This window comes from Oncorhynchus clarkii, chromosome 10 (genome assembly GCF_045791955.1).
Source record: "Oncorhynchus clarkii lewisi isolate Uvic-CL-2024 chromosome 10, UVic_Ocla_1.0, whole genome shotgun sequence".
Lineage (NCBI taxonomy): Eukaryota > Metazoa > Chordata > Actinopteri > Salmoniformes > Salmonidae > Oncorhynchus > Oncorhynchus clarkii.
The window spans coordinates 43,341,620-43,353,812 of record NC_092156.1 but is presented as its reverse complement, the minus strand read 5'-3'; the positions used below and the strand labels follow the sequence as shown (position 1 = coordinate 43,353,812).

The window sequence follows — 12,193 nt, the reverse complement described above, 5'->3', positions numbered from 1 at the left end:
TCTATACCACAAGCATCAAATGAGCCATCTGATTACAGTGGATCATGGTAAATAATGATATCTAAGCATTATATAAAAACTTGCCACATAATTACAAATGGTATTGGATGAGGATTAAGTTGACCAAAAATGGGACTATTTATGAGTTAACCAATCAAATGATTTATTCTATAATCTCTAGAAAGTGCACTATTTCAATATTTTATTCTTAATCTATGCCAATAGGGACATTCTGTCAATCAGCATTCCCCTCTTTGTTGTTGCTCTACCTTTAGTTTCTCCTTCACAAAACTATGGCTGGCCCAATGCTGGTTTCCTCCTCCCCTCCATTCCTCGTATCCCGCTGTCAGACCTGGGTCTCCAGGCCGCTGAGTTTGGGGGTCAGGATGCGAGGAGTGACCCCGGAGTTGAGGTCCCTCTCAAACTCCAGTAGCTGACCCATGAAGTTGAGGTTGGGAGACACCACAGGACGACGGCCACGCACATACTTGTAGGCATCAGTCATGGTCATAAGGGTGTGCTTCATCAGGTAGGCGATGACGATGGTTGCCGAACGGGACACGCCCGCTTGACAGTGAATCAACACTCCTCGCCCACTCTGGTGAGCCTCCTCTGTGGATGAAAATAGGTGGCTATCAGATTCCTGTCAAGGATGATCACTGGAATTCATCTATTCCACAGCTTTTTCTGGATCTGACTCTCCAGTACTCCCATCTTCCCTTTTGATCCATTTATAGCTTCCTAAATGTCTCTCCAGTCAAAAACTTTGAAATCATAAAACGAGATCAGAGGAAAGACTTCACATAGAAATCATCATGATCCTCTCCTTATCTCAGTGCTAAAATACTTCTAAGCTCAGAGAGATAAAGACTGAAAGACAGGAACGGGGAGAGTGGGTGAGATAGAAAATGAAGGTAGATCAGGGGTGTCAAACATATGGCCAGCGGGCCGGATCCGGTCCAGCAAGGGGGTCCAATCTGGCCAGCGGGTGTTTTGATTATTATTATTTTTTAATCTACAGTTTATACATGTACAGTGCCTTCAGAAAGTATTCATACCCCTTGACTTATTGCACCTTTGTGTTACAGTCAGAATTCAAAATAAATAAATAAATAAAAAATGCTCACCCATCCACACAATACCCTACAATGACAAAGTGAAAACATGTTTTTAGATATAATTTATTAATAATTTATTGAAAATGAAATACAGAAATATCTAATTTACATAAGTATTCACACCCCTGAGTCAATACTTTGCAGAAGCACCTTTGGCAGCGATTACAGCTGTGAGTCTTTTGGGGTAAGTCTCTAAGAGCTTTCCACACCTGGATTGTGCAACATTGGCCCATTGTTCTTTTAAAAATGATCCAAGTTCTGTCAAATTGGTTGTTGATCATTGTTAGACAACCATTTTCAGGTCTTGTCATAGATTTTCAAGTAGATTTAAGTCGAAACTGTAACTGGCCACTCGGGAACATTCACTGTCTTCTTGGTAAGCAACTACAGAGTGGGTTTTTAGCCATTTTTTATAGGTTAATATCCTGCTGAAATGTGAATTCATTGATTACAAGCATACTCATAACATGATGCAGCCACTATGCTTGAAAATATGGAAAGTGGTACCCAGCAATGTGCTGTATTGGATTTGCCCCAAGCATAACACCTTATATTCAGGTCAAAAAGTGAATTGCTTTGCCACATTTTTTTATTGCCTTGTTGCAATCAGGATGCATGTTTTGGGATATTTTTTATTCTGTACAGGCTTCTTTCTTTTCACTCTGTCAATTAGGTTAGTATTCTGGAGTAGATACAATGTTGTTGAACCATCTTCAGTTTTCTCCTATCACAACAATTAAACTCTGTAATTGTTTTAAAGTCACCATTGGCCTCATGGTGAAATCCCTGAGCGATTTCCTTCTTCTACGGCAACTGAGTTAGGAAAGACACCTGTATCTTTGTAGTGACTGCGTGTATTTATACACCACCTAAAGTGTAATTAATAACTTCATCATGCTCAAAGGGATATTCAATGTCTGCTTTTTTATTTCTACCAATAGGTGCCCTTCTTTGTGTGGCATTGGTAAACCTCCCTGGTCTGAGGTAGTCATTAAAAAATAATGTTAAACACTATTATTGCACACAGAGTGAGTCAACTCAACTTATTATGTGACTTGTTAAGCAACTTTTACTCCTGAACTTTAGGGTTGCCATAACAAAGGTGTTGAATACTTATTGACCCTACAGATATTAATTTTAAAAAATGTAGAAAAACATAACTGTACTTTGACATTATCGGGTATTGTGCGTTGGCCGGTGATAAAAAAAGTTTCAATTGAATAAATGTTAAATTTTGGCTGTAGCACAACAAAATGTGTGTGTTGGGGGGGGGGGGGGGGAGAACACAATATACTTTAAAATGACTAAAACCAAATCGAAACTTTGTAGAAATTATAATGGACCCTACAATACAAATCAAATCAAATTTTATTTGTCACATACACGTGGTTAGCAGATGTTAATGCGAGTGAAGTTAAATGTTTGTGCTTCTAGTTCCGACAGTGCAGTAATATCTAACAAGTAATCTAACAATTCCCCAACAACTACCTAATACACACAAATCTAAAGGGGTGAACAAGAATATGTACATGTAAGTACAGTTGAAGTCGGAAGTTTACATACACCTTAGCCAAATACATTTAAACTCAGTTTTTCACAATTGCTGACATTTAATCCTAGTAAAAAGTCCCTGTTTCAGGTCAGTTAGGATCAACACTTTATTTTAAGAATGTGAAATGTCAGAATAATGGTAGAGAAAATTATTTATTTCAGATTATACATCTTTCATCACATTCCCCCGTGGTTCAGAAGTTTACATACACTCAATTAGTATTTGGTAGCATTGCCTTTAAATGTTTTAACTTGGGTCAAACGTTTCGGGTAGCCTTCCACAAGCTTCCCACAATAAGTTGGGTGAATTTTGGCCCATTCCTCCTGACAGAGCTGGTGTAACTGAGTCAGGTTTCTAGGCCTCCTTGCTCGCACACGCTTTTTCAGTTCTGCCCACTGTTCTGGCCACTCCAATAACTTGACTTTGTTGTTCTTAAGTTATTTTGCCACAACTTTGGAAGTATGCTTGGGGTCATTGTCCACTTGGAAGACCCATTTGCGACCAAGCTTTAACTGATGTCTTGAGATGTTGCTTCAATATATCCACATAATTTTACTTAGATGATGCCATCTATTTTGTGAAGTGCACCAGTCCCTCCTGCAGCAAAGCACTCCCACAACATGATGCTGCCACCCCCGTGCTTCATGGTTGGGATGGTGTTCTTCGGCTTGCAAGCCTCCCCCTTTTTCCTCCAAACATAACGATGGTCATTATGGCCAAACAGTTATATTTTTGTTTCATCAGACCAGTGGACATTTCTCCAAAACGTACGATCTTTGTCCCCATGTGCAGTTGCCAACCGTAGTCTGGCTTTTTTATGGCAGTTTTGGAGCAGTGGCTTCTTCCTTGCTGAGCGGCCTTTCAGGATATGTTGATATCGGACTCGTTTTACTGTGGACATAGATACTTTTGTACCTGTTTCCTCCAGCATCTTCACAAGGTCCTTTGCTGTTGTTCTGGGATTGATTTGCACTTTTTGCACCAAAGTACATTCATCTCTAGGAGACAGAACGTGTCTCCTTCCTGAGCGGTATGACGGCTGCATGGTCCCATGGTGTTTATACTTGCGTATTATTGTTTCTACAGATGAATGTGGTTCCTTCAGGTGTTTGGAAATTGCTCCCAAGGATGAACCATTTTCTGGATTTTTCCAAGCTGTTTAAAGGCACAATCAACTCAGTGTATGTAAACTTCTGACCCACTGGAATTGTGATACAGTGAATTATAAGTTAAATAATCTGTCTGTAAAGAATTGTTGGAAAAATTACTTGTGTCATGCACAAAGTAGATGTCCTAACCGACTTGCCAAAACTATAGTTTGTTAACATTACATTTGTGGAGTGATTGAAAAACTAGTTTTAACCTGTTGAGGCCATGACTCAACCTAAGTGTATGTAAACTTCCGACTGCAACTGTATATGGATGAGCGATGGCGACACAGTTTCTTGATTGTGTCAGGCTTGCTAATAATCACCGAAATGAAAGGTAGACAGTCAGGGAGCATAGAACATTCCCAAAACTATGGATAGAAGACCAGTCCCTGGGGCAAAATGAGTTTGACACCCCTTAGGTAGATACTGCTCAACTCACCGATGAACTCAAACACCTCCTCAAAGTACTGTCGTAGGTTCTGCTTGCTGTTGTCGGTAGCCGGTAGCCGTTTGTAGCGTACCAGGCCGGAGCCGAGGTGGTAGAGGGGCAGGTGTGTGGTGACGTTGACCACGTAGCCGATGTTGAGTCGCAGCAGCAGGTCCAGGTCCTGGGCATCCCTCTCGTTGCCCAGGAAGAGGAAGGGTAGGATGGGGCTGACCACCGCATTCTCCACGTCAGGGGTCATCCCATTCTCATCTGACAGGGAAGCCGGTAGCGAGGAGGAGAGCGGCAGAGTGAGGTGCACTGGGAGAGGACAACACAATGCAGTGAGAGATTGCTGTTAGAAAGGACAATTTCATTTGATTTGGATCACTGACAGGCATTCACCCTGAAGTATACCAGAGTTAGACACAGAGAAAATAAATCAAGCATCAGAGATAGAAAGACTTATGAAGAGATGTGTGAATGGCGGAGAGACAATGAAAGTGTACAATATATCTCATTTATGGTTTTTGTTGAGTAGGAGTATCATTGAAATTCACTTTACTCCTGCAGAGCAAAGAAGTTTGCAGGAACTGCTAATGCTTTCATCATTTCATACATGTTCTCCAAACAGGAGGGAAACGTACAGATATGAAAAAGCTTCTGAAACTTGTGATTCTTTATTCTATACTATATGTCATCAACAGATCCGGCAGTCACTTAACAGAGTGGAGGAGGCTACAGTTATGTAACTATTAAGAAAAGAGAGTACATCATAGCTTTTTGGGCTTTGTCATTTAAATGAGAACAGCTTAATCTCCCACTGACAGGGTTCAGTGTCAGCGACTCAATTTCCCCGAAATTGTTTTAATTAATTCAGCTATTCTAATCTCCCGCTCTTATCAGCTTTCGTTGCATTCCAATCACCATCCCTCCATTTTGCTCCTCTCTGTCTCTTTTTACGCTGGAGCCCAAGCTATAATTAAGTCATTATCCCTGGGTTCCTTTTAAACAACCAACATGTTAGAATAACATATAAAATGAGATTGGCAGGAAAGGAAGTAGATTTCAAAGATAGGCGAGGGAAGCATGGAGAAAGAGAGACAGTCAGGAGAATAAGAATAGGATGAAAGAGATTTTCTCCCTAAAATGGTAATTTATGCAGTCAGACAGTAAAGCTGGTCTCTCAATTGGGTATTTTGTTTCTGTAACTATCTCTGCCAAAAATCTGCAGAAGTATAGCCTAAGAGACTGAAACAAAAAACAATGTATGACACCCTTACCTCTGCCGCTCTCTTCGTCCTGCTCTCTGTTGAGTGAGTTGAGGACCAGGTGAAGGGACTGGGCGGAGGGGAGGGAATGGCGTCCGTCTGCATCTCTCTGTCTGGGTTTGGGTTTGAGGAGAGTGCTGGGAGCTGACGGTGGGGGTGAGAAGGAGGGAGGGGATTGGGGAGAGGGGGTGCGGGGGGAAGGGGTGCGAGGGTATGTAATATTGCCTTCCTGCCCCATGCCATCCACCTTGCCTGACTCCCCACCTTTGTTCCAGAGCCTCTTTAGGGAGTCCTGGTCTGGATCTCGCCCAGGCCCAGACCCAATAAAATCTAGGACGGCCATCTTGCCCTGCTGAAGCCGGCGTCGGCCAGCGTGGTCTGTTATCTGATTCCGGGTGAACTCCAATAGGTTCCTACAGTCCAGGGTGACAGGGCTGGTTCCGTTGCTGCTGTTTTGGTTCTGATCCACACTTGTCTTCCCCACTCCCATCCCCATCCCTGCACAGCTCTGCTGGTTCTGTTGGGTTTTAGACCCGGTCATCTTTTTCGCCAGCTCCTCAGGCCAGATTGTGCGCACGCTGTAATCATCATCATCAGCGGGGAATACTCCCATGGGGGGCCCTGCCCCTACACCCCTGCCCATACCAGGGGGCTTGCCCCGACGGGGGTTGAAGGTGACAACTATAGGGTCGCTGCTACAATAGCTGCAGGTAGAGCTGCCGGCCTGACTGGCTTTGGGGTTGCAGCCACTCACACAACTCTGTAAGGCTCGCAGCGGGGCTGAGGAGGATAGTGGGGTACAGGGCAGGCATCCCCCCACCAGTTTTTTGTGGAATGCAGCAGGACTCTCAAAGGCGCCAGCCTCCCCGGAGCAGGAGGCACATCGCAGGGGTCTGAGCAAGCCCGTGCGGCAGTCCGACACAGTGCTGTTGGAGGATGAGGTGTTGGTGGTGGAGGCTGTGGACAAACATCCCCCAAGAGTTCTTAATCCCATTGCTGCGCCCCCTCTGTGGTTCACACCTACAACCCCGTGGCCGTGGCCACAGGAGAAAGAGGAAGACGGACTCCCCCCACCCCTCTGGCATCCAGCAGAACGTCCCCTGGCCCCCCTGCAGCGGACCAGCTTCCAGCAGCCACAGCTGAAGGGATGGGAGAAGTCGATGGTACAGGTGTGGTCTGGGCTGGGAAAACCTCCACGGGAGGAACAGGGGGAGAGGGGTAGGCCGTGGAGGATCTGAGGACGATGGTCCCTGCCGCGGGATGGACGAGACTGGTTGAGGGGTTGCTGAAACGAGGTAGGAGCACGGGGGTGGTGGGAGGGAGGGGGGACAGGGTAGTGGGAGTTTAGAACAGCGGCATGGGGCACAGGGACAGAGTTGTGGTGGCCGGGCAGGCTGTGGGGGTTGGGGTTTTGATGGACAGGTCCCAGTTTGGAATTCTCTTTGTTACCCACGTAGGGCACTTCCCGGGCACCTCTGGGGGGGAAGCTGGCAGAGCAGACTTTGGAGGACACGTTCTGCACCTTCTCTCTTCTGGACTTGGACTGCTGTCTCTGAGATGGGACAAACTCTAAGACTCCTCCCGGGGACACAGACAGATTATTCTGATGGTGACTGCCTGGTAAGGCTTGTCTCTGGTTCTGTGGGTGGTTTTGGAGTTGCTGCACTGCTCCTCCAGGCTTCCCTGATGTTCCTCCAGTGTTTTTCTCCCCGTATCCTGGATCCAAGCGCAACGAAACCCTTTTTTTGCTCCCCTTCACACTCCCACTGCGAACTAGAGAGTTGCTCTGCCCCCCTCCTTTTGTTCCTTTGTTCACAGATAACTTGATGTCGATCGTATGTGTGTGTTGGTGTGGACTAGGGCCAAGAGTCACTGTCCCGTTGCTGTGACAGTGGCTAGGGGTGTGTCTGGTACCCTCTGAGACAATGGCCTTGTCGACCTTGGCTTTCTGCAGATGGGCTGATGATCTGCGCTTGCATTCCAAAGACAGTGAGTTCGAGGAGGGAGGATTGGGGTAGGACTGAGGAGGGTGGGGATGAGAAGGGCGGGAGAGAAGTTTGTTGCTATGGGCTGTTATATGGGAGTGGGGCTGTGGGGAGGACCCAGGTAGGGCCAAGTTTTTAGGGCGCTGAATAACCACTATGCGCTCGTCAAGAGGGAGTGGAGGCATCTGGGTTTACGCAAAGCTGTGTGTGTGTGTAAGAGATAGGGGAGAAAGAAACAGAGAAACAATGTCAAGATTGTATTCAGATAACATTTTTAAATGACTGTTGGCATCAACATCATTACATTTTTTGAATTTGAAGCCACATTTACATCACATCTGTCCTACGCCAGAGTAATGACCAGTGGAACAACCAAGCTATGTAACTACCTTGCAACAGACTAGGTATGGAGTATGGTGTTATGGACAATTCCCACATTTGCTCTTGCTTTTGGTTTAATCTTGAACAAAACGCTCTTTGGCCAATACTATGAAACAGTCTCTATACATACCTAGTAAACAAGGTATTTACATGTGTTATTCCCTTATAGATAACACATAATAAAGCCATTTAATGTAAATTGTTGCAGAGTTCGAATTCAAGAAGAACACATCCCCGTGACTATTACTTGACTACTGCTGCCAACCACCGTAGTGAACGATTAGAAGAATATGTGAAGCATATTTAATATACATATATAATCCATTGGATTTGGAAAGAAATACAGCAAAAACACACAGTAATGAAATCAAAACCAAAAGACCAAAATACAGCCTTTATGGTTTTGCCAAAACAGGGCAGAGACCACTGTTTTAAGAACATTTTGTTGAAATTGAAGTTAGCTCAATCGAATGGTTGAAGAAATGAGGTAGAACCAAATAAACAGACAAATATATCTCTCTGTTAGAGAAGGCCCTTTACCATAGCAAAACAGACTAGAGAGCTGGCTGTTACTGCCACAGGCACTGAATGACCATCGATGTACGTGTCGTAACCTATAAATAAGCACTTCGTCATGAAATACTTGAATAAAGACTGGAGAAGAGATGACATTTTGGGCAAAGCTTTAGATATTGTATTATTATTATCATGTGATTCTACCCTTTAAATAAAGACAGTAAAATTGATGCCTAATTCTCATTGGTACTAAAAACTTTTGTCATCTACTAAGCGCTACTTACGATGACAAAACCCATTAATGAGCTTTTTTTTTTTGCATTAAAGAATATTCTCTGGGACAGGGCAGTACAGAGAGATAACGAGCGAGAGAAAGGTTGGGAGAGAAATAGAGAGACGGGAGGACAGCGAGATAAAGACAGAATATGACGTGACAGGGTAGACCACAGACTAGACAGGAGGAAGATACATGGCAAAAGGCACTAATGATTATTCACTCCCAAGCAACACACATAGTGACCCATAGACAAAGCACACCATGCTTGCGTTTTCCACATGCATACGTCCACGCACAGAGCTTGGTGATGGCATCCTCATCTTTTTCCCTTTTTCAGCCTTGCCTTCGTAGCCTGTGGTGGAGGGGGGGGGCGGGGTTACATTGACCCAGTTTTGTCATGGTGGAAGTCAACATCACTCTGATCACTTTTCACTCACACATTGTAAACACCTCATCAGCACATAAATGAACACAGTGTAGCGGTGTGTTGGTCCTTTTGAATCATACTGTCAAAAGATCAGTCAGACCAAAAACACAGTGCAAATCACAAAAACATACTTAAGCAAATGCTTGCCTCTAGAGATCATTGTCATCATCATCATTGTTCATTCGTGCCATTCTGACCATTACTGTCACCATATCTACAATTGCAGCCAGTAGTTCTACATATATTGTGTGAAAGGATGTTCTGAAAGTGGAGGCTTGATAAAGGGTGTAAAAGTAATGTTTTTGCTACAGAATAAGAACATAGGCTTACCTCTAATAGATACAACGCTTCGGATGTGCAGAAGACAGACTTCCACCCGCTATACCATTATGTGATCATTGTCACGGCGATAGAATGGCTAGAACATTTTTGAAATTCTGTCCCTGAATGTCACAAAGGTGAATGTAGATAGGTGACCTGATGATTAGTCTCAGTCTGAAGTAGAGGACCATGTTGGACTCACAAGGCACTGTCTGTCTCTTTAGGATCTTTCACCACATACAGTGCATTCGGAAAGTATTCAGATCCCTTCCCTTTTTCCACATTTTGTTACGTTACAGCCTTATTCTAAAATGTATTAAATAAATGTTTTCCTTATCCATCTACACACAATATCCCATGATGACAAAGCGAAAACAGATTTTTTGATTTTTTTGCAAATCAAAAAAAAAAATCTAAACCAGAAATACCTTATTTACATTAGTATTCCGAACCTTTGGTATGAGACTCAAAATTGAGCTCAGGTGCATCCTGTTTCCGTTGATCATTCTTGATGTTTATATAACTTCATTGGAGTCCACCTGTGGAAAAATTATATTGACTGGACATGATTTGGAAAGGCACACACCTGTCCTTATAAGGTCCCACAGTTGACAGTGCATGTCAGAGCAAAAACCAAGCCATGAGGTCGAAGGAATTGTCCGTAGAGCTCCGAGACAGGATAGTGTCAAGGCACTGACCTGGAGAAGGGTACCAAAACATTTCTGCAGCATTGAAGGTCCCCAAGAACACAGTGGTCGCCATCATTCTTAAATGGAAGAAGTTTGGAACCAACACAACTCTTCCTAGAGCTGGCCGCCCGGTCAAACAGAGCAATCGTGGGAGAAGGGCCTTGGTCAGGGAAGTGACCAAGAACTCGATGGTCACTATGACAGAGTTCCAGAAGGATAACCATCTCTGCAGCAGTCCACCAATCAGGACTTTATGGTAGAGTGGCCAGACCATTGGTCATCCTTGAGATGTTTCTACAACTTAATTGGAGGCCACCTGTGGTAAATTAAATTGATTGGATATGATTTGGAAAGGCACACACCTGTCATATATAGGGTCCCACAGTTGACAGTTGTCCGTAAAGCTCAGAGAAAGGATTGTGTAGAAGCACAGATCTGGGGAAGGGTACTAAAACATTTCTGCTTCATTGAAGGTCCCTATGAACACAGTGACCTCCATCATTCCTTAAATGGAAGAAGTTTGGAACCACCCATCCAAACTGCGCAATTAGGGGATAGGGGCTTTGGTCAGAGAGTTGACCAAGAACCAGATGGATACTCTGACAGAGCTCCAGAGTTCCTCTGTGGAGATGGGGGAAACTTCCAGAAGAACAACCATCTCTGCAGCACTCCACCAATCAGGCCTGTCTGATGAAACCAAGATTTAACTCTTTGGCCTGAATGCCAATCATCACGCCTGGAGGAAAACTGGCACCATCTCTACGGTGAAGCATGGTGGTGGCAGCATCATGCTGTGGGGATGTTTTTCAGTGGCAGGGACCGGAAGACTAGTCAGGATTGAGGGAAAGATGAACGGAGCAAAGTACAGAGAGATCCTTGATGAAAACCTGCTCCAGAGCGCTCAGGACCTTAGACTGGGGCGAAGGTTCACCTTCCAATAGGACAACGACTCTAAGCACACAGCCAAGACAACACAGGAATGGTTTCGGGAGAAGTGTCTGAATGTCCTTGAGTGGCCAGGCAGAGCCCGGACTCAAACCATTTCTAACATCCCTGGAGAGACCTGAAACTATCTGTGCATCAAGGGCTGTAATCAACAAAGTACTGAGTAAAGGGTCTGAATATTTATGTAAATGTGATATTTTTGGGAGTTTTTTGTAATAAATTAGCTAAATAATCTAAAAACTTGCTTTTGCTTTGTTATTATGGTGTGTAGATTGATGAGGTGGAAAAAACAATTTAATCCATTTTAGAATAAGGCTGTAACGTAACAAAATGTGGAAAAGGGAAGGGGTCTGAATACTTTCAGAATGCACTGTATCATCTGTTATGGCACATCAGTCTACTGCTGAAATTATATCAAATTGTGAGGCCTATTTGAAGCCTTCCGTGACCTCTGGTCACCTATCTACACGTTCACACAAAGACCTACCTGCAACACTATTTATCCCGGTTTGCTGTGGACAAATAACGGCATGCTGCGCCTGCAAGGTAAGGAGAATAATAACAACGGGCATTGGTGAAAAAAACATAATAAATTGACTGCTAATAACAGAGGAAGACAATAACTTAAATAAGGTGAAATCATAAGAGAGTGAAATTATTTTGCGCATTGTCGCAGATCATTATGCTTAGGGTCCCGTCTCTCTGTGAATGGCAGGCAAGAAGAAGCAGTCTCCTCTCATCTCCATGAGCGGCGTTTGCCCTTTGTTCGCATATAGGATATAGATATGCTGAAATGATTAGACCTAGGCTATATAAAAATAGCCAAAATTAGAATACATACTAGTATTGAATAGTGACTTGCAAAAACGCACATCATGTAAATAATTAATAAGAAAACCATGCAAAAAAGATATATAAGAAATAATGGTTATGGCCTTGTAGCATGTATGTCCCACAACTCCAGCATTAGGCCATGGAAAATGAATCATCATCATCCATTATCACTTTCACTCTCTACAGTCCTGATAAATAATATGACTTATTTTGGCAAAAACTGCAGAGATTGAGGGTTGGTGGTATTATCCTCTGTTGGGCAGTTCATAAGTAATGAAGGTGAATTTAATCAAATTGATTCG

The 12,193-nt window shown here is 43.7% G+C and overlaps 1 protein-coding gene across 1 annotated transcript; it reads right to left on the bottom strand.

Annotated features, from left to right (window-relative positions):
* Nucleotides 1-200: 200 nt before the first annotated feature.
* Nucleotides 201-7,688, bottom strand: LOC139419572 (uncharacterized). Its single transcript, XM_071169544.1, has 3 exons — nucleotides 5,529-7,688; nucleotides 4,261-4,566; nucleotides 201-612 (listed from the first exon to the last, which is right to left on the bottom strand). The coding sequence occupies exons 1-3, from the start codon at nucleotides 7,684-7,686 to the stop codon at nucleotides 347-349; spliced, it is 2,730 nt and encodes a 909-aa protein (XP_071025645.1). The 5' UTR covers nucleotides 7,687-7,688; the 3' UTR covers nucleotides 201-346.
* Nucleotides 7,689-12,193: the final 4,505 nt, after the last annotated feature.

Coding starts and splice junctions, on each gene's coding strand:
- LOC139419572 (XM_071169544.1), bottom strand. CDS start 7,686: ATGCCTCCACTCCCTCTTGACGAGCGCATAGTGGTTATTCAGCGCCCT. Junction 4,567..5,528: donor GGACGAAGAGAGCGGCAGAG/GTAAGGGTGTCA, acceptor GTCCTCTCCCAG/TGCACCTCACTCTGCCGCTC. Junction 613..4,260: donor GGAGGTGTTTGAGTTCATCG/GTGAGTTGAGCA, acceptor TTTCATCCACAG/AGGAGGCTCACCAGAGTGGG.